General features: G+C 37.5%; 4 protein-coding genes across 7 annotated transcripts; 1 reads left to right on the forward strand and 3 right to left on the reverse strand.

The window, feature by feature from the left end:
• Positions 1-210: 210 nt before the first annotated feature.
• Positions 211-4,970, forward strand: LOC110753489 (histone acetyltransferase of the MYST family 1). Its single transcript, XM_021954395.2, has 9 exons — positions 211-561; positions 1,265-1,353; positions 1,610-1,669; positions 1,979-2,188; positions 2,364-2,432; positions 2,703-2,864; positions 3,002-3,095; positions 3,932-4,074; positions 4,532-4,970. The coding sequence occupies exons 1-9, from the start codon at positions 255-257 to the stop codon at positions 4,733-4,735; spliced, it is 1,338 nt and encodes a 445-aa protein (XP_021810087.1). The 5' UTR covers positions 211-254; the 3' UTR covers positions 4,736-4,970.
• Positions 4,971-6,344: 1,374 nt separating this feature from the next.
• LOC110753607 (myotubularin-like protein) lies at positions 6,345-7,411 on the reverse strand. Its single transcript, XM_021954544.2, has one exon. The coding sequence runs from the start codon at positions 7,156-7,158 to the stop codon at positions 6,490-6,492; it is 669 nt and encodes a 222-aa protein (XP_021810236.1). The 5' UTR covers positions 7,159-7,411; the 3' UTR covers positions 6,345-6,489.
• A 4,471-nt stretch (positions 7,412-11,882) lies between these two features.
• LOC110753893 (vacuolar protein sorting-associated protein 9A) lies at positions 11,883-15,747 on the reverse strand. Its single transcript, XM_021954881.2, has 5 exons — positions 15,512-15,747; positions 15,225-15,372; positions 14,524-14,694; positions 13,631-13,810; positions 11,883-13,439 (listed from the first exon to the last, which is right to left on the reverse strand). Exons 1-5 carry the CDS (start codon positions 15,601-15,603, stop codon positions 12,549-12,551), a joined length of 1,482 nt encoding a protein of 493 aa, XP_021810573.1. The 5' UTR covers positions 15,604-15,747; the 3' UTR covers positions 11,883-12,548.
• Positions 15,748-16,712: 965 nt separating this feature from the next.
• On the reverse strand, positions 16,713-20,824 carry LOC110753517 (Galactosyltransferase family protein). 4 transcript variants are annotated; one of them, XM_021954432.2, is made up of 11 exons: positions 20,534-20,824; positions 20,330-20,429; positions 20,188-20,246; positions 19,842-20,062; positions 19,688-19,751; positions 18,849-18,921; positions 18,653-18,773; positions 18,469-18,556; positions 18,246-18,371; positions 17,635-17,744; positions 16,713-17,403 (listed from the first exon to the last, which is right to left on the reverse strand). In XM_021954432.2, exons 1-11 carry the CDS (start codon positions 20,776-20,778, stop codon positions 17,255-17,257), a joined length of 1,356 nt encoding a protein of 451 aa, XP_021810124.1. In that variant the 5' UTR covers positions 20,779-20,824; the 3' UTR covers positions 16,713-17,254. The 4 variants fall into 4 exon arrangements, with proteins under 4 accessions (XP_021810124.1, XP_021810129.1, XP_021810135.1 ...); XM_021954437.2 differs by having other exon boundaries at positions 20,330-20,426; positions 20,534-20,820; XM_021954443.2 differs by having other exon boundaries at positions 19,842-20,053; positions 20,534-20,819.
• Positions 20,825-22,533: the final 1,709 nt, after the last annotated feature.

Below are 22,533 nucleotides of genomic sequence, written 5' to 3' on the forward strand. Positions count from 1 at the left end.
ACATGACATATGCTTCTCCAGAAAGCGCTTATATGGCCCATAAGAGCTTCTAAACTTTTATGTTAAACGTTATCAGAAGTGCTTTTAGCCCATCCATAAAGCACTACCAAACGGGCCTTAAGTAAATGGTTCTTATTTTATCATTGCCCATGATTTATGGCCCAACCCATGGACTCGGCCCATAGATCTTCTGGCTTAATCCCCGCTGTAATCATCTGGTACCACATTTTCAAAGGCCCTCTGGTCAACCGACAATGGGTTCGATAGGAACACCGCCGAGTGCAGAGAACGGCTCTGCTAACCCCAACCCGGCCACTGCCGCATGCGACGGCGATAGAAAGCCGCAGTCCGTCGATGGCTACCATGCTTCGTCCAACGAAAGGACGCTGGAGTCTGACGTATCGAAGAAGCGAAAGTCGTCGATCCTTCCTCTGGAGGTTGGCACGCGCGTCATGTGTCGTTGGAGGGACTCCAAGTACCACCCTGTCAAGGTCATCGAACGCCGCAGAACGCACTGCGGTGGGCCCAACGACTACGAGTACTACGTCCACTACACTGAGTGTAAGATCCAATTCCTCATTTCTTGCTCAATTTTGCAATTTAGGGTTAGGGTTCGAGTTTTTAGTTTGTTCTATGTTTTTTAGGGTTCCAGTTTTTCTGGATAGATGTGTTCAATTTGCCAATTTGGTGATTTTTCAGCTGGGCCAATAGTCTAATTGGGGACCCAGGTTTTGTAGAGTTGAAGTGTTGGTGAAATTAGTAACTTGCCTTCTGTTGCGGGGGTAATCTCTTAAAATGCCATTGGGGTAGTAGTCTAGTAGAGAATTTAACGAACCGTTACATTACAATGTAGAGTGAGTTACAATGACAGCATATAATATGTTTGGTAAGGTTTTGGAGGAGTGAGGAGTAATATGAATACAGATTTTATATGATGGGAAAAAGGTATTGCCTGGAGCCTAGAGGTGTTAGGCCCGTTTTGGGATTGAATGAATGAGTATTTTATTTGTGGAATGGATTCTACGAGGTATGATGAATCATGAATAAAACCTTGCTCTCACTGGTATGCACATAAACATCATTTCATTTGATTATCTGTGGTGTTCATTTGTTTGATTATCGTAAAAAATGTTATCTTTTGATATCATATAATTAATAGAATAGGCTGAGATCTTATACTGGTGGGATGTAATTAAATTAATCTGTTACAGTTCCAATGAATTCTTAATTATTCTGATATATTTATGTTTGTTCAATTTGTCAGTCAATAGGAGGCTTGATGAGTGGGTGAAACTTGACCAACTTGATCTTGAATCAGTAGAGGCTGTAGTTGATGAGAAAGTGGAGGATAAGGTAACTCTACCCTCTTTGTTATCAACCCTTCTTCAAATGTCCCTCTTGAGTATTGTTCATGGGTGACATTGCGGTTTGTTTAGCATGCCAAAGATGAACTTTCTTGAAGTGTAACTTCTTATAATGTTTGGGTTGTACCAAGAAAATCCTGCTGTTTATGAAAATAACCTTTACTTTCCCTTGTCAGTTGCTTTTCCTATACCTTTTTATTTTCAAAATATCCATTTGATAATTTTTCACATATGCGGGTTCTTAGGTTACAAGCTTGAAAATGACTCGCCATCAGAAGCGGAAGATTGATGAGACACATGTAGAGGTATGCACTAATTAGAATCGTTTCATTCTTATTATTGTTGATCAATATTCCTGTTGTTTGGGAAATTGACTTGTCATCACCTTCTGTCTGTCTGTCTGTCTCACACACACACACACACACACACACACACACACGCACGTACACAAAATACGCTATAACAACCTACTTTGAAGGTTGTGTAAAAGTAATTTACATTACTATGTGCTGACAATGGATTTTATGCGAGGAAGTGCATTAGTGAGCTTCTCGAATTGCATGTTTCAGATTTTGTAAACTTTTTGATCTGAAGATGTTCTTGAAATTTTATAGGGCCATGAGGAACTTGATGCTGCCAGCTTGCGTGAACATGAAGAATTTACAAAAGTGAAAAATATAGCGACAATAGAACTTGGAAGATACGAAATTGAGACGTGGTACTTCTCCCCATTTCCACCAGAATATAATGACTCTTTGAAGCTGTACTTTTGTGAGTTTTGCCTCAATTTCATGAAGCGCAAAGAACAACTTCAAAGGCATATGGTGAGCTGTGCCTCGAATATTATTATTTTTCCTTGCTTACAATAGCTTGTTTGTGGATAGTTTATGTAGTAATGGACCTGCAGTTTATTTCATTAATGATTAAGTTCAAAAACTGTAGTTGACTGGTTTTGTTATTATCATATTTATTTATATATTTTTCTGTCTGCATATGTAGAGGAAATGTGATCTCAAGCATCCCCCTGGTGATGAGATATACCGAAGTGGTACACTTTCTATGTTTGAGGTTAGTAACATTGTTTCTGCATAACATATCATTGATGGGTTTTGAAAGAAACCCTTATGTTAGTTTCCTTCAGTTAATCTGGGAAGGTATTATGTGGTTTCAAAAGTGGCAATCTGTAATTTACTCTGCTTTGAAAATTGAAAGCACCGTCACATTTTAAATGCTGTGCGTTTTTTTTGTTGACAAGTTTTGGGGTCTATTTGCAATGTATTTTCAGATCTTAAGGTTGTGGCTGATGTGAATTTTCTTGGCTTAAATGTATTGAATCAGGTTGATGGTAAAAAGAACAAGGTTTATGGGCAGAATCTTTGTTATTTGGCGAAATTGTTTCTTGATCACAAGACCCTGTATTATGATGTTGACCTCTTTCTGTTTTACATTTTATGTGAATGCGATGATCGAGGATGCCACATGGTTGGATATTTTTCCAAGGTAATTTATTTGCAGATATTGAAGTGACTGTAGAGTTCTCTGTATTTCCAGTTTTTGGTTAGATTATTTTCCCCTGGTCACCTCTTTGTTAATGCGAAATTTCAGCATAACTAATTATGTGATTTCTCATAATGCAGGAAAAGCATTCGGAGGAATCCTATAATTTGGCGTGCATCCTCACCCTTCCTCCATATCAAAGAAAAGGCTATGGCAAATTTTTGATTGCCTTCTGTAAGCCCTGGCACTTAGTTTCTTATTGTATTTCAGCTTATTTCAAATCTCTCTCTCTCTCTCTCTATCTCTATGATTGAGTTCTAACTTTATATTGATAGTCCTTTCAATATTTGTAATATGTGGGGGGCCACTCTAAACACAAATTTATTAATGGGTACATGTCCAGTAAGATTTCTAGAATATCCTTCTATAGTCCTCCAATAAGTTGCAGTTGCGGATTGTGGGAGACTATTAAGCCAAATTCATGTTACACATTGCTTATTATTATTTAAAGCTCTCTGATTACACAACTGTTGAGGCAATAGGAAATTGGCTGACTAGAAGAACTAATAAAATTCCTTCTTATCTAGTATGTGTGCAGTTTCTTTTCCATTAAGCCTTGTTGTGCAAAGAAATTCAAAGGGATCTAGTTATAATGTTGGACTCTATGAATACCTTCTATACAACTGTTCCCTATTTGTAATCTCAAACTCTTCATCTATATGACATGGAGCACTTTGGTCATGCCAAGGCATAAGCCCTTATTCCCACATGACGTGGTCAGCTGTCTTTTCACTTCCTAAGAATTTTCTAGTGTCATATGGAATTGAGCCAATAGGGGGACACATGCTCATGCAGTAACTGCACTGCTCTAAGTATGATGGCATAATCTGATGGACTGGTGCTGACTCTGGTGTGCATTAGGGCTCAGGAAACTAAGTTTTTCCCTCTGTCATTAATCAAAGTTAATTGTTGGACTGATGTCACCTTTTATTCTTTGGTTGCATCATTTTGCCTTAATTATGTATCTCTTTCCAGAAGCAGTTACTAATGCCTTTTCAAATATGGAGCAGCATATGAACTTTCAAAGAAAGAAGGTAAAGTTGGAACGCCTGAAAGACCCCTCTCTGACCTAGGATTGCTAAGCTACAGAGGATACTGGACTCGGGTGCTTCTAGACATCTTGAAAAAGCACAAGGGAAATATTTCAATCAAGGTGAGCGTTTCTAAATTGTTAGTTAAATCAATGTGGTTCACCCGTGACATAATTGCTGCTTCAACTTTTTGCCGAACGTGTTTCAAGTGTTTTTGCACATGCTATCGAAGTTGTTCAAATACTTAGAATTGCATACTGGATTTGTTGTAGGACAATCACCCTTTAGCGGGGGTGTGCATTTCTATTTACTCCTCTCCCTCGTTGTAAAGCATTCTTTCAACAATTAGATACCTAATAGTGCTGCTCCTGTGTTCACCTCCATGCATGTGCATTGATTCTTGAAAATTATTGTTCTATTCCATCCGCACAAAAAAAGTATAACATCATCATATGGCTGGAAAGTAAAAGGAGAAAATATATCAGATCAGTATCTGAATGCCATATGGTTTTTGCTGAGTTTCTTAGAGGATATTCAGGTGATGTATATGATCATACTTGATGATGTTTGGTCTTGCAGGAGCTAAGTGACATGACAGCCATCAAGGCAGAGGATATATTGACCACCCTTCAGAGTCTAGAATTAATTCAGTACAGGAAAGGGCAGCATGTAATTTGTGCAGACCCCAAGGTCCTGGATCGTCACCTAAAAGCAGCCGGTCGCGGGGGCCTGGATGTTGATGTTAGCAAATTGATCTGGACGCCATATAAAGATCAAGGGTGATGATAGTAGTCCAGTTCACTCAATGCTGTAACTTTCTGCTTCTTGTATAAATGTAGACTTAGGCATCGAACCAGGAATTGAAATAGAACACTAGGCTCGTGTGCAACTCGCTTAGGGTAATGTTATGCGAGATGATGAACTTGACATTCTCCAATTGTCACTTGTAACAATTTGTATTGACAAAATGCACTAGTATAGTAATGGATGCAGCCAGAACCGATATTTTTTTCTCTTATATATTGTAATATTTATTTTCCGAAGCTTCTGCGTGGTTAACTTTCCTGCACATGCAAAGAACAATTGTAATTTTTGAGTCTTGTCGGTGGGTTACCAACTACCAAGACTTGTCGTGACTGAAAGAAGCTATTTTGCTGGTTGTCCATACGCTTTTTCACTCAACAATTTCAACATGGAGGGTGGAGCCTAGGTTTAGATTAAGTTAGATGCGTAGATAGCCTAAATTTTATGAGCGACGAGAAATATTCTTTTTGATATATTAAGAGAACCTGCACACTAAGATGGCAAAGTGCAACAGAAGGTGCTAGATTCGATTTCCCCCTTCCATGATAGAAGTGACTTCTTGGACTACTCTCTTCCTTCCTCTCATCTCTCCTTTATTGTCTCATGAGAGAAATTTACCCATACCATGAATACCACGTGGCGTTGCCGCCGATCAACCATTACCATGTGTTTTAACTTTCCGATATGGCAATTTGTGATAGACTGGGGATACCATTACGATGACATCCCCATTATATGTAAGTTCTTCTCATCTCATGGAAATGGCCATTGTAAGTTCTTCTCATCTCATGGAAATGGCCATCTATCTGACCATTGGCCATGTAGTTTTAAGTTCATTTTAATTTTTAAGGTGTGAGAAAGAAGATGAGGTCAATTCTGTGAGAAGCGCGATTGTTCCATCTGGAGACCATTGCTTGTCGGTGTAGCCGCCCCAACCTAATGGCATCGCCAACTATGCAAACGCACATTACTTAGGGCCACTGCAACCCATGGCAACGTGGCAGCAGCACCCCAATCCTAGCTTTTTATTTTTAAAAAATATTTTGCGGTGATTATATAAGCTAAAAACTTCATGTATAATCTTAAATCTTAGTGGTTAACTACATCTTGACTAATCCATAATCTAACAACATTATGCATCTGCCTAATTTTGATAGCAGTAAAAATGGAGAATACTTTGGACTTAAGAATATTTTTTTCTAACATTAATAAAAGAAGTACTGGTTAGATCAATAACTAGTTGGTGACTGATGAAGAAGTAGTTGAAAACTGCAACTCCTCACGCATCCTATGAAATGTACCAATTCACTTCCCCTGTCATATGCTTGTGGGATTTAGCTTCTCTCCACTTTGCCTCCAACTCTAAAACAAGCCAATTTATTGGCAAATCTAAAGCTCACAGAAAGCTAATGAAAGATTGGCAATGAGAAGAGTCAAATTTGCAAATTGAATGCAAAAAAGAAAAGGAAAAAAAAAAAAAGACAGAAAAAACCCATGAGATCTTCCCAATTAAGAAGAGCACCCGGTGGGATTTGTCACTAATTCAAATAACTAAACATTAAAATCTATGAACTACAATCCCAACACATAACAACAATAAGCTACCAGTCTCAATTATGTCATTTGGCAAAGTGAATGTGAATCAAACAATATCCAAAATTGGGATCCAAAAGCAAAACATGTACAGCTACTTTCTTCACTCCCCTTTTGGTTTTCTTTTCTTTTACCCATCATCAGACAGTAGTGGGTTGATTTTGATGCCTTGGATGGTGGGTTAGTTTAAGCTGCAAACCTTCCAATGCAGCCCCACCAGATCTCCTCTTCCAAAGGCTGCCCACCTCTTCTTCTTGGGACTCAGGCTTCTTGTGCACCCTCTTGATCACAGGCAGAGGAGGATCCAAATCCACTATGTTAATATCTGGAACACAAAGATGATGATGATCTTGACCATTGATCCTGGGCCCACTTGAAGCATTCACAACCACTTGTTGTCTTCTACATCTGGTGTTGGTTTTGGTGGTTGTGGTGATAGTTGTTGTAGTGGTAGGAGTGAGGCTTTTGCTAGAGAAGAGTTTTTTGAGCTTTGAATACTTGAAATTATTGTTGTTGTTGTGGTGGTGGTTGTTGGGGCTGTTGTTATGCTTGGAGTTGGTGATGGTGAGCCTGTGAGAGGTTGGAAAGCCATTAACTTTGTTGCCTCTCTTGACTTGGCCCATGCAGCTGATTCTTGGGGACAAAGGGTCTTCTTTGAAGGAAGCAGAGCGGTTGGGGAGGCTTACATCTTTGATGGATGGCCTTGAACACAACATGGGTAAGAATGTGCTTCTGTGATGCATTTGCAGATTGTGATGTTGATGATGATGGTGGTGGTGGTGGTGGAAACGATTATATTCATTTCCCATTTGATCTCTCTTCTCCTTCTTTCAACTTCTTTTAGTTTCTGAAACAGGGAATGAGATAAGATTTGCTTGTGTTTTGTACAGTCAAATTCTTGGTGTTTTCAGCACACAGAACACAGAGAGAGAGAGAGAGAGAGAGAGAGAGAGAGAGAGAAGGGTTGGGGGGTTAATGAGAAGAGAGCAATGTTATTTATTATGAGGTTGCCATGGTCTTTATGGTATTCCAAAGCAAGGAGAGAGAGAGAGAGAGAGAGAGAGAGAGAGAGGGTGTTGAGTTTGTCAAACATGAACAAAGTGATGTGTATTTTAATATAACAAGACTATCCTTTTAATTTAATATAATTAGATTTGATTCAATTTTTGTGTTTACTCATTCTTTAACAATGACTTGTGGGAAGGAGAGACCAAGACAGAAGTATGTCAGGACCATTATGTTGCCTTTCTTTGGGGTAATATATGTAGTAGTAGTATGCTTAATAAGTGAAGGTGTGAAAGGAAAGCTCCTTTTCTTTAATTATTATTAAGGGTCCGGCTTAAAAGATGAAAACGGATAAATCTTCCATCCAATCCAACCAGTTCATGCCAAGTCTACACGCTATTCATGGTAAATCATAGGCTGACCTCCCTCTTGTCTCCCTTCGATCTAATCGGTTAAATTCACCGTCTAACGACACAAGCAGTTTGTATCAAAACGCTACTATAACATAACAAAAATCCAAAACAAATAATAACCCAACAAGTACTCAAGAATCTAATTAACTCAATTGTGGTTCTAGGGTTGGATTAGTTCTGCATCTAATCTTGTTTAACTGAAAGAGAACAACCTTTTGAAATTTGAAGATATTTATGCCAATTCAAAATTTTCTGCTCCTCTCCTCTCTTCCCACATCATTGTATATAAGTTCATAATTGTATCTGTTTCTGCTTTTGGAGCTTGTTCTTGTAAATGCTTCTGCTTTAGTTTTGCTGCACAAATACTTGATCGATTGGGACATGCTTGAAGCAGTCAAAGGTCAAACAAATCAACATAAATAAATGTTCAGCACGTATTATTAGGTGGAACCACGTTTACCCAGAAGGAAGCCCACAAGTAATTAATCCGCAGCCTCTTTTCTATAAATTATAATGCATGCATTCCTTTAGTGGCAACAATTATATGACTTTCGTTTTTTCCTAAAAGAAAAAATTTAAAAAAAAAATATTTATCTTCAAGAAAAAACATTAAAAAAAAGTATATGACTTTCACTTTACAGTAATCTTCCAAGCCCCCTACTAAGCTGGGTCTAGTTTCTCTTTGTGTGTACACATTTGACCACATTTGCATTTGGAAAATCAAACTATAATAATTTATAAATGTTTGATATTCTTTTGATATTGAAAACAAGTTTAATATTCTTCATAGCAAGCAATTTTTACCTTGTCAAATTTATTTTTCTTAGCAATGTTTCGACAAACACAAAAAAAAAGATTAATCTTGAGAAGCCAAAACCTTTTTCTTATTTTATTTCTGCTGTTGTTAAACTCAAGAAACCATTATTAGCATGGATCAAGTAAAGTACCAATAGAAATCAGAAAGAAATTTGGAACTTTCAGCTTAAAAATTAAATCTGTCAGAACTCCAGCTGCTACGTAAAGACAGTGCAAGCAATTAGGGTAAGCCATACTCGAAACAACAAGAATCTTACACTAACTCACTAGCTTATAATTTTTATTAAAAATTCGAAATGTATACGAAACAAGTTAGATTAGTGTTAAATACGATTAACCCAATTTTTATATCGTAAACTTAATTTTAACTGGTACGGTATAATTAAAGTGTTTTTTTGTTTTATTTTAAATATATATTAATTAATTTTTTTAATTTTGTATTTTGTGCATGAGATGAGAGTTTGGGTTGATTAGCAGAACATTTTGTTTTAAAATTGAAGCACATGCACACCAGGTGCAGGGAAAAATTGTGAAGGAAGCAGAAGATGCATACATCTCAGCCGACAAGCCATGCACCCCACAACGTGGGAGGCACATGAAAGGTGAATTTGGTACACTAAATCTATCATATCTTACCAGACAAGCTCCCCTTGGTTGGCAATGGCAGCACTTTGCCCTAATAAGATGGCATTCACATTATAATGTGTTTGGTGTAGGGCTGGGACCATCCAATTCTGTTTGAAAGGGGCTCATCGCATCAATTATCAATATCACCAATGATTTGCTTTAAGAAAATCTACATTTGATTTTTGTTCGACTTAGTCCGTTAAGGATTTATGCTGATTCATGTGGATGGCGTGTTATGTTGTTCAATGATCAATCTGAAAACCGCATATCTGATTTAACGTTCACTTGATTAAAAACTTGGATTGATAGATTTGTAATAATATGTGCTAAACTGTCTTATATAGGGGATTTTTGCTTCTACTTTTTTTTTCATTTATCCTCCATAAGGTTATGAATGATGTTTGCTTGAAGTACAATTAACTGGTAATTGTCTTAACAACCTCTAATCATAAGAAGAAGATAATTGCAATTAGTCTCAAAATATATCGTTGTCTATGTGGAATACACAGATTTTCGTTGCATAGAATTTCATTAATATGCAATTTTTAAGAAACTCAGCAAAATAATAAAGAATTATAAGGTGAAATGCAAGTTTTTTTTTTTTCTTTTTTTGTTGAAGAAAAAAGTTGGAGCATGATAGCTGAGATCCACCATTGCACGTGTTGTACAAAGTAAAAGGCTTTAGAAATGGCTGGAAGCCAAAGAAATACACACGCATACATCCATATATAATATAATTAATATATATATACACACACACACACAAACAAAAATAAAAAGAAATAAAAAGTTAATGGCCAAGTGCAGTGGCAAAGCAGGACTTGTAACAACATATCCTTATCTGTGACCCCAAAATTATTTGTTGTTTAATCTTTTGTAATATGAAGATTCTTGGACCCCTCCAATTGAAATACGTTCAGTATAATAATGGTGAAGATTCTCTGAAAATATATGTAATATTTAAGGTGAATTACATAAAATTCTCCAAATTTCCGTGTTCATTTCAAATTGGCACCTGACTTCCGGACTTGTCACGTAAGCATTTAACATACTCACTAGCGATGCGATATAGGTAACATATATTATATGTATATCAATTCCAAATCAACCCTAAAATTTAAGGGTTGTATGTAATTAACCCTAATACTTATAGAGTGAGTGTGGGTGTGAAGCACAAGAAGAGAGGTGTGATCTGCTGCCAGTTGGCCTGCCTGCCTGCCTGTCAGATCCCAAGATCCACGTCTGCAAGTGAACAAGCTTTTGTTTTGTTGTGTTTGCAGGTTGTCCTACATTTGATATTTCACAAACTTAATTGTATTTTTCTATTTATTTTTCTTTAGAAAACATCGACATCGACATCATCAAATATCAAATCTCCTATCTGTAATAAGTATGGTTTGCTACATTATTGGAATTTGGAAGGGAGACATGAATCCATCCGATAATATAACAACAAAAGCAAAGCAACAAGGTAGTAGTGTTAAGATTGATGATCAATTAACACACATATCTTCTTTATACAAATATGCTGTAAAAAATAAAATAAAATTCTAATTACAGACCATTTTGTTTTCAGATATATAACATGTTGCTGATGTAGTACGTCTTATTTCTCAGGGAGTTCGGATTTTGTGCTTATATTTTACGTTGAAATCGCCGTCATAATTGAGATATCAACTTGAATTCGAGGCACCTATTCGAAATCTTATAAATACAGAAAATGTAAGCGTATAATAATGTGATTTCATCTTTCCCAATATGCTTCTTTCCTTGAAGTATCGTATGGGTTATGGTATGTGAAAGTCAATATGTACGGCCTTTTTTTTATCTACAAAGCTTAGAAGAAGGGAAAAAACACAGCAGCACGTGGAAAATATGGTTTACATTACATCAGAACAACAAAAACCCACAATCAAAATCAACGTTCTGAGCTTCCTTTCCTGATGACGTGAGAATAAATATGTGGCATACAATAACAGATTGGTTTCAATTTTCTAGGGATTTGGTTCTGACTTGTGACTTTTGGGTTTAAGGTGATGGGCCAGAAACAAGGGTAAAAGTAAGATCACCATTCAAATCCACGAGGATGAGATTTGGTTTTATTCGCAGAGTTCTTTCTTCTTTGTGTTGGGCATTCTGTCCTATCATATTCATATCCATAAAGTCGGCATGCATAGCCAGAATTACAAGTTATGAAATGTCAAACAGTCACACTACAATACTATATAGCATTCCAACCAACCAGATGTCATATTAGTTAGTGTCATCTCATATGGAAAAATTCAAACTTATTTCGACTCACAATTTTTATTATTATTTAATCTAATATGTAAGGAGGCAGATTTGAACGCGAGTGCAAAGGAATTGGGATACTGTCCTGACCAACTGGGCTAACCCGCGTTTCCATTTCGATTCACAGAGCTGGAGGCCCAAGACAATATGCCCAAATTGGCTAAACGATCAGCAGCTACATTCCCTCAGACAAGGAGGCGGTGGAGAAGAGCTGAAATCTCCCTTTCACAAAGAGTTAAGATAATAGTTGAATCCACCTCAACCAAAAGAAGGGAAATTTGGTTATGTCGGGCAAGCTTAAGACACATGACACAGAGTCCAAAGCTAACCTTGGACAAAATATCTCCTGCACCAAGATTAGCCATGAAGCCAACCAAAAGTATTGAGTAGAAAAGAGTTTCACTTAAAACCGAACAAGCATTTGTTTTTGTCCTTTGTCATTGTGGACAAGCCACAATCTCAAGCCATAGTCAGATATATCATATACTAAACTGCCAGAGCAGCCAATCTAGTCAAAATGCAAAAATGAAGAAACTCGCAGTAACGTTAGAAGACTTCTGTATATGTACAGAAGAGTGACACTACAGAGAAAAGAACACAGGACATGGATTTACAACACAGACTTCTGCACCTTAACAAAGGATAGCAAGGTGCAACTTTGGCAAAAATCGCATTCCTCTCGAGGCTCAGCATGCTCCTGTGTGTCCCGGGATCATTATATTGCTACATATGCGAATTATAAGTGCCCATAATAAGCATACACTTGCATGCTGGCTTGCTGAGAGGAGTATATTTTCGCATCTTCATAGTTCATACAATTGCTATTTGATGCATTGCCCATCAAATGCTAAACTCCTCAATTCTGTCCCGTGTTTTCACCATTACGTGACAAGGACAGGCAAATGTTAGCACTCATTGCCAACCAAAAGTAGTCACCATGATAGTCCATCTACATCAGGGCAAAAAAGGAGAAGAAGAGCCCTAATGGTGACCATCAAGTTGGAAATTCAACATACTCCTGCAAAATACAAGTCCTAGGAGAGCTGTTATTGAGAAGATTCCTCGTGTTTACCACCCTGTGGTGCAACTGCTTGATCCTGTGACAATAGGGATTGCAAATTATCCAAATCGATAAGAGGCTCTTTATTTGAACCATCATCCTTCCTATTAGTATCATTTGATGCTTCATCATTAGGTTCTAGAGAACCATCATTCCTATTAATATCATTTGATACTTCATCATTAGGCTCTATAGCTCTAGAGTGATCCTGTTGCTTTGCCGTTTCAGCATGCTGGTGGAACTCTGTTTGTGAACTTGATACAGGAAGAGATGGAGCAGCAACGCCTAACCCTTTGGAAAGACAAACATACTTGAAAACAAGGTGTTTGTAATTATTAAGGAGGTCTTCTACATCATTGAGTGTTAGATCACCAACATGCGCAAACAAGTATGGATACTCCCGGAAGACCTGGCTCGCCTTATCATCATTTACAAGGATTGTCGCGCCCTTATCCTCCAAATCTGAAAGGGATGGAATTTTCGAAAAGGATAAATGATCTTTTGCACCATAGGGCATATTTTTCGCTCGGGATTTTCTTTCAGAAGATTTGTGTTGTGCAGAATCCTTGTTGGCATTCAAAGGTTGATGTCTGGGTTCCATAGATTCTGACCGATGTACATATCCTGCATATTGACCGCTTTGATTATACTGACTGTCCAAATCAGTTGAAAGTCCTGAAAGAAGTGCTCGAGCAGTTTCCATGTTCTTTTCAAACTCAGTTTCATCCATTGAAATGGAATTTGCATCAATATTTGAGATGAAGGACTCCACAGAGAGCATGTTTGTGAAAAAATAGGCTGTTTCACCAACTAATCGAGATTGTCGCCTGTACCTTTGTATATACAATAAATTTGAGTGCAGTTGTGGAGGGTTTGCCTGCATCATCATTTAAATAGAGCAACTTTGTAAACATGACATACTCTGGTCCCTTCTACAATTGAAGAACGCAACGCACCTCCAGTGGTAAATTAATTGAATAGTTTATTTAGAATAGACGATGATATGTATTGCATCAGAAGTAAATTTTTAATCAAATAAATCAGGACATTATATAAAGTTTGCCATACCTTTAAAGTAACATAAATTAGGACGGGAAGAAATTCATCAGCTCCAGGGGGATTCTCATTTGAAGCAACAGAAGCATTCAGCAACAAGTTATTGATAACCTTGCAACAATTGAGGATACACACAAGCTTATCCCTGGGTGCCTTGTACATATTGATCTTTTGCAGTTCTTTCTGAGCAAGCTGAAAAGATAAAAGCAACAAAAAAATGCATTGGTAAGGATTTAACGAGAGGTATCCAACAATGATTAAGTCTAAGATTACAGAAGTCAGAAAAAAAAAAAATTATATTGCGATCCTATGTGCATTCTCATGAAAAGAAAAAACAACCAAGAAAAAAAACAGTTCAATCATAAGTTAGAAAAGTTGACACAATAATTACACCGAACATGAAAAGACAGTTAGTTCACACCACAAGAAGGAAGGAAATAGGGAGAATTGATCTCTATTTTGTGATTCTATAAACTAGGAATTTGTCTGAGCTACAAAAACTCCTGCTAGTGTTTGGAAATCCCGCACTATCCTGATTGCTATTTCCTTTTCAATACCTGTCAACATGTGGGTCTAATTTTCCTCAAAAAAGCTCCTTAAACAAGGAACTGTTAACAAATAGAGACAACTCATATGCAAATCAATGCATCTCGATTGAAAGCTATGTCCATGTCTTTATTTAAGGATCTCATTACAAAATCAATATCTCTCTCTCAGTCTAATTTTTCTCAAAAAAGCTCCTTAAACTAGGAACTGTTAACCAATAGTACATACTCTCTCTCTCTCTCTCTCTCTCTCTCTCTCTCTCCTGTATACATACTTTATTTATACATATTTGATATGTATATTATATCTCATAAATATATATATACACACATATTTGATATGAGTAGTCCTTTACTCACCAGCCATGATGTTTCATTTTGAAATGTGGGCTTAATATCCAAATTCTCCGGTCGAATGAATTGTTGTACTAAAGCCATCTTCTCATACAGTTGGTCATCAAGTTTTACATCATCCGGAACTGAAGCAAATACACGAGGAAATAACTTTGTCATGACATACTTCTCCAGTCCCTGTATTTAACAGAATCCAAGAAAAACAAAATGCCAACAACATCAATAAGACATCACATATTAACATAAAGTATTAGAAAGGAAAAAAAAACCATCTGAGAGGGAGAGATATGCTAAAATAATACAGGTCCTAGAAGATGAAAGAAAAACTACAGAGTTCCTCAAAGAAGACTGATATACATTATACAAGAAGGTATGAAGTACAATATCTTTTACATTTTCATAAATCTTCATTCTACACTGCCAGAATGGAGTGTGAGGTTCTCTTTGATGGGTGTGTTCAGCTTTCAATTTCGGTTTTCTTTTATTTCATATGTAAAGTGTCATTAAGACATGTTTCTTCTTCCCCGGTAGAAACTAGAAGGGGGCAGAAGAAGATGAGTTGCTGTGCTTACAACAGCAAACACCCACCTAAGCAATGATGCTTTAGCCTTTCACTTAATCCCTCTTGACAATTAATTCATGATCATTCATATATGCAAGCAAAACTAAAATGCTAAGCGTTTAGTTAATATCAAACTCAAACTCACTTCGCCAGCACTGTCGAGCTCCTCTTCTGAACAACCAGCCCAAAGTGGATGAGCCCTAAAATCCATTTCCATTTGGGCAAAGAAGTCCTGCACCGCAGCACTGTCCCTCTCTGGATCAGGAGCATTGTTCGAAAACGATACTATGAAACTGCAATCCAATCCAAACCAACCCAGTTCAATTCAATGCAAAACAAACATCAAACTCCATTCTCGCACTCAATTCTCAACTTTGATAAGAGATTCTTACTGCAGAAACAAATAATCCAAGATCTCAAAATCCACTTTACCTTTTTATGGACTTGACGAAATCAGCGGCCGTCGGTTGACGCATTCGTTCAAGAAAGTCCTGCAGGCCCAAGAACACATCGGCGGTCTCCATTCTCCACCACCGTCCGATTGCTCCAAAATCTCAGCTCTACGGCGATGATGAGAGAGAGAGCTGAGAGCTGAGAGCTGACCACTTTCAAGTTCAAAAGCCAATTGATAATTAAGCTGCGATGGAGTGGATGTACGTATTTGATTATCGGATGACAAAAGAAGATCCAAAGTTAATTAACACTTTGGTAATTGTTGGGTTATGAGTTTTCGGGGCCCCGACTTAAGAAAATTGATGATCCAACTGGATTCTGGATGATGGATATCGCGTTTGCTGCCAGTTGCTTATGGGCCTTGGGGTTGGGCTTGCCTGGCAGGCTTGGATGTTGACTCATTTTGGCTCAGCTTCAGTTGAGTGATTCTGGGAGGCAAGTATCACTTATGGAGAGAAGCACTCCCACGTGCTCTCTCATGTGTTTCTCTATAAATCACTTCAGATCAAAAGTAATTATATGGAGAAGTCATTATTAGCCTATCTAGAATTACTCCCAAACGAACCCAATATCAATGCTTCAGAAGCACTTATGCTCATAAGCTCTTTTGTTAGAGGTGCTTTTGAAAGAACGTCTCAATTTTTGTTAAAAATCCAAGTGCTTTATGAGTGGCTTTTGTTAGAAACACTTTTATGGACAGAACATCTAAATTTTTGTTAAAAATCCAAGTGTTTGCTAGGTACTTCTCCATAAATCACTTTTATGACTCGTCATAGCTTTTAAATTGTTCTGCCAAAAGCAATTAGATGCGCTTTTAACTCTTACATAAGCATAAAAGCGTTTTCTGACAACCATGAATCTCTTTTTTATGCTTTTTAAGGCCCAACCATGTCATATATTAGAGTATTTGTATCAACAACAAAAAAATAAGCAGAATGCAAGCCTGCATGTTCTGATGTCAAAAGCCATAAGAAGCTATTGACTTTTACCGACCATATTGGCTTCAGACGCAAAAGAAACATTCACCTAAAGGTTATCTCAAATCTAAAACAGTTCATTTAATTGTAACTTATGCATTCTAAAGTGTGTTAGTGCACGTTTGAGAGTGCTTTGGAAGTGAAGAAAGGCATGAAAATCATAAAACCAATGAAGTGAAAAGGAACCCCCAGCCCTCATCACATAACATGAAAGCAGCAGCGAAAGCAATGTATTTTTTGTGTTTTGTATTACAACAAGTAATTCCTGTGGATCAGTGGAAGAATACAACATTAACTGAAAAAGGTTGCTCCTGCTACTGGGGGACACACTCGGCCTGGTGCAAATAATACCCACATCAGAAGAAAACATTTCGATCCTACTTAAAACTATATCACAAGAACTGTCATTTCGTATAAATACCCTCGTACATGCAAGAGCTGTCATTTCGTATAAACACCCTCCCACACGCAATTACAATCGGAATATATCTTTGAACACAAACAGTATTTTCAGATTCACATCCATTCAATCGCCAACACTTCGACTGAACAGCTTCCACATAACTTAAGCACCAGGTCACCAGCTCTCATGTCTTCCCCAAAAGTTTAAGAAGCAATGTCTTAGAAATGTGTATCAATGCTATCTCCATCTACACTCTCAAAAATGTCAACTGGACTTGAAGTGAAATTGAACAATTTTTACACACTTTTTTTCACAAGAAAGGCCTCTACAACGTGAACTGATTTAGAATAATGAACTCCAAACAGCTGCATCCCCTTCACCACACTTTTCATGAACATGTTTAATCTTCTCCACTGACTTGCAGATGCCACTGCAGCTCCAATCAAATGATGCAATGCACACATTACCTGCTTGTGCCTTCCACTCACAATCTGCAGAGGATTCATCTAAATCAAAATAAATCCAGTAACAGACAGATTTACCAAATTATAAGTTCCAAAAAGGAAATGTATATCTGTTGTGCGGGATCAATTTTAATGTGTCTCATCTAATGGGTAGCAAATATGCACCACATCCCATTTTTAATATTCGAAAAGATACCATTGTTTCTTCAGATTTGGATGCAAGATCCACTATTCACATATTTGTTCTAAAAACAGTACCTGGTGGAGTCCCACAGCACATATTGCGGTCATCAATGTGATCAACTTCCAAACCAATAAACCATGAACCAAGCGACACATCTTCATTGGCATACTTATGCAATATTGGCCTGCAATAAAAAACAGGATGTCTCAGAACTTCATCATGTCTTGCAGAAAGTAACATGTGCAAACTTTAAAACCTTAGTTACCACTTTAAACACTTAGAGATTCTATTAACTATGGACGCGTGAATTAAACTCTTTAATACCTGTAGGCCAAGGTGGGCAAAAATACCAGTGCTTTCAGGCTATTCATTTTGATTTAGACCCACATCCGATTCCCAAATCTCAAATTTCAAACCAATGATAAAACAACAGTTTAAAAGGTCAAATAATCCCCCCTTTTTTTTTTGGGTATATCAAAGCTTAGATTAAAGATGGTTGCAATCTTCAATGTCTTAGTGTATTTTTGCTGATGCAGGTGAACAGTTTAATGTATTTCTTATCTCCAACACAAATATGCCAAATTTCAAAATCTAGTACAGGACACTCGATGCTGTATCACACAAGGTTAATAGTAATACTACTTCTATTCAATGAAAAAGAAATGATAATATAATGTATTCTTACTGGTTGATGGAGATGTATGTAGCTAGATCCCTTGAGAGTGCATAAATCTGTCCAGTTGCATGACGGAAGTATTTGTTTCCCTCCTCTCCAAATTTCCAGTACTCTGGTTCATGGTACTTAACATTCCTAGAAAATAGAGAAATAGTAGAAGATTAATATCTCCTCCCTGAGGGAACATGTAAATTGAAGACTAACTTATCTATAAATGCATCAGGACAATTACTTTTGAGCAAGAACAGGTCCAGATTTCATACACCCGATGTAGACTCTAGGTTTTGAACGGTGACGGGCAAGAGTTGTAGCTAGCATACCTATACAAGCAAGACATGTAAGAAACTCATCCGTGGTAACAATATTCATATCTTTATAGTAGTTGAAAATATGAGCATTACAGCAGCATTGCATACCTAAATTGACATGTACATCATCATCCACCTTGACATAAAAATCAGCATCCCATTTTGCAACTGCAGTGGTGAAGAAAATTTTCGTTTTGGCAGACAATTCATGATAACCTTCAACATGTTCCTACAGTACAAAACATGAATGAGACCAAATTCCTCATAGTTCCACAGGTACAAAGTTTTATGTCTACGCTCTTACCAGCCTGAGGAAATCATTATGTTGAGCATCTTCCGAATCAATGGCTCGATCTAAAATGCTGTTGGATGTTGCACTGTATGAATTATGCAGATATCACCCAGGTTAGTTTCAGAATGAAAACAGAACACCATTTTAATAACTTATCCTCTATCACTGTGTGCTATACATGAGCAAAAACCATGCTCTGGCCTCTCTTTATAGATATAATCTATTCTGTATATATTCCTATTCTCCATATTCATATCCCTTTCAGAGGGGAAAGATTATGGCATGTCATAGTTACCCCAGAATGGTGAGAGACAGTATAAGGCCCAACTTTACCAGTAGATCATACAGAATGTAGTATAGGGTTACTTCAGCAAGAGAACATTTAGAACTAAATTGCAAGTCTTAATATCTAAAATGTTGATAAAAACTAAAATAAGAGGAGCATGTGATTCAGAACTTGTACCCACAAAATAAGCTACAAGTAGATCATACTGCACAGTATAACGTTTTTAAATTAGCAAAAGAAACTTTTTAACTAAACTGCAAGTCTCAATATCTAAAATGTTGACTTAAATATAAAGTAAGGGCAACATGTGATTCAGAACTTGTTTTCACAACATGAGCAATCTATTGCCACCAGGACATTTTACCACTGAACGACTATACTAATGCATTTCTTAATTTCTTAGCTCTCTTGGAGAAGTGCTGATTTCTCAAAAAAATATTCTACTCTGTAAAGTATGAGTATCCAAATGTCATGGGAGAAGAGCACATGCATATGTCAAAATTGCCTCATCAAACTTCAATTCCATAGGCTGCAGTTATACGACTTTAATAGAATTGTTCCATACCTGTGGCCAATCATAAAACGGATTACAATCCCCTTCTCGCGCTCCAATTGTAGTAGCTTTTCCCCTGGCCACACAATTCAGACATTTTCAGCAAGCAGTCCCATAGAATTAATAGATCTTATTTACACACAGAAGAATAACAGAGCTATGGTACCTTGAGGCATCCAAGTCTCTCTAACTGAATCTCGCCTCTTTCTACTACTAAAAGCTGTGTTAATTCCAATAACAATAAATGCTTTCTTTCTCGTTGGACTGTCCTTAGACAACTGCGAGTTGCCGCCGGCGCTACTCGAGGTGCCCATCTCCTGGGAACTACGAGCTGCTGCCAACTCCATCTGAATTGATGCCATCTGCTTGTCTAGAGATCTGGCAAGCCTCCGCAAAATTCACAATAAGTAGCAAGGTAGTTAGTGCATAGTACAAATCCATGCAATTGCAACAAAAAGAAGGCAACCCAAGTCCAACAAAATCACAACAAGAGCTCAAGTGTTTGCACTCACTGAATTGATTCATGGGTTTTGTAAATTTCGTCCATTACATCCTTTTCTTGTCCAGGCTTCTGTAAATAGCAACAAATTTCTTTTTAAAGAATATTCAAATTTAAACAAAAGGGTTTGGAATTTCTGAGCAATTAATTGTTACCTTCTTAGTTGCGCAATCTTCTGAGACGATTTGAAGCTCTTGCTCCTGGCGACGAGTCGAAATGAGCTGACCATTGGATTCAGGTGCTACCCACATTCTGCTACCGTCAAAACCCAAAATTCGTTTCAGTACTAAAAGCAAAACAGAGAGAAACCCATAACACGGATTCAACCAAAACCAAAATTCGAAAGCTGAAAATGGAACCTGCTTGTGATGAGCATGCCGAGGAGGAAAGCTGGGATGCAAAAAATGGGAATCCATGTTGCGGAAATCTTTCTGGAGCTTCGGTTCTTCATTCTCTCTTCGTTTCTCTGTGACATAGAGAGAGGGGAAGAGAGAGAGAAGTGGTGACGAAGCTGGTTGTGACTTGTGAATGAGAAAGACGGTGTGAATTTATAAGGTGGAATTGGGTTTGAATTTTCTTTTGCTTTTAGGCGTGTTGGGTCCATTTTTGTACAGTCGAATTTTGGACCGTTAAAAAATATAAAGAAGAAAGAAGAAAGAAAGGTTAGGCATGGAGGAGTCTTGTAACTTTGTAGGCGACTTTATGTCTCCTCGTTGGCCATGGCGTTCGTTTCAAGTCGTCGTCTCCACGCCAGTTACGCCACTCGTCAAGATCCGTTTTCTTGGATTCGGATGCGTTACCTCCACTTCCCTCCAGTTTGAAACCCGACCCGTTTTTTGGCTGCTTTGAAACATGAGAATTTCAAATGAACGGACCAAACTTACATTGGCTCGTTCAAAAACTGATTTGGAACAAACTTAGAGCACTGGTCATATGGGCAAAGGCAAGGCAAGGGCTGTCACTATTTATGTAAATAGTGGCAGCCCTTACAATTTTGTTTCTACCTCTATAAGCTAGGGTAAGGGCAATCACTATTCACATAAGATATGAGGAGATGAATTTATATAGAGTTTTTGATGTGGGAAGTAAAGAATATGACTAAATATTCATAAAAAACTATTTCTAGAATTTTTTGTTTTTGTTTTTTGGTTGCTGACATCATAATGACGTCAGCATTTAGTCATTTTGCCGAGACCGCAACTCGAGCTGAACTTGCATGTGGGCTTGATTGGGCTCATGGGACCCACCCCTTGCCCGGGCTGGACTTGGCGCACTGGAGCTGCAATTCAGCCCTTGAGCCCCCTCTTGCTTGGGTATGCCTTGCACGGTTGAAGTGGCCTTAGACATGTTTGGGAGTGCTTTTAGAGGAGTTAAAAATATTTTCGAACAATTAAAAACGCTTTTGACATTGTTTAGCATAAAAACTTAGAAGTGTTTCTTCTGAGCTATAGAATAATTTTTTGGAGAGCACTTGCTATGTGCTTCTTTAGCAAGCACTTCAATTTTTTATTTTTTATTTAATTTTTTTTTGTATAATAAAAGTGATTTTGCTGGAATCACTTGTGAGTATAATGACTTTCTAGAGAAGTCAAAAATGCGGCTGAAGGTAATACAATGAGCATGATGCAATTATTAGTCTAACTTTCTATAATGGAACATGTGTTGTGTAGCATGTTTTTAAGGCCAAAATACAGAGATATGAATCATGTGCCCTCTCCAATTAATAATATGCTAATAGCTGTGTCATATAGTCAAAGCTAAATTGCCAACAACAGCTATGCATAGATTGATGGCTTTGCTATTCCGCACATTTCCACGGCTGCATTTGGTGATTTCTATACATTCATCGTGGTTGGAGGAATTATTCAATTTGGTGAGCGCATTTCCTCATTACCTAACTCTCAATTATCATAGTAACGACTCTCCATTGCGATAATTTATTTGTGATTACATTAATTGTAGGAATATGTGAGAATGTCATTTTATCCCCTTTACTTTTTTTTTTTTTTGTTCTAAACCATGAGGTGGTCCTAAATGGGCCCCAACTATGGGTGGCACCTTTAAGCCTTAACCACAACCCAGACTAATCCCCACTCACACCGGGTCGGCCCGTAAGGGGTAAAGTGTTGGCCAAAGTGGTGATTCCGTACGAGAGCAGGGATCGAACCCCTGACCTCTCTTAAGGAATGAGAGTGCCGAACCACTCACACCAACCACCTTGGTTATCCCCTTTACTTTTTGAGTTTAAGGTGAGTTTTGATTTAAGAATTCAAAAAAGATAAATTCGAAACTCAATTCTATTTTTGCTTGGGCGTTTATTACGATCGTTTACGAAGTTAAGCATATAATACACATATAA

The sequence above is a fragment of the Prunus avium genome, chromosome 1 (assembly GCF_965620075.1).
Source record: "Prunus avium chromosome 1, drPruAviu1.hap1.1, whole genome shotgun sequence".
Classification (NCBI taxonomy): domain Eukaryota; kingdom Viridiplantae; phylum Streptophyta; class Magnoliopsida; order Rosales; family Rosaceae; genus Prunus; species Prunus avium.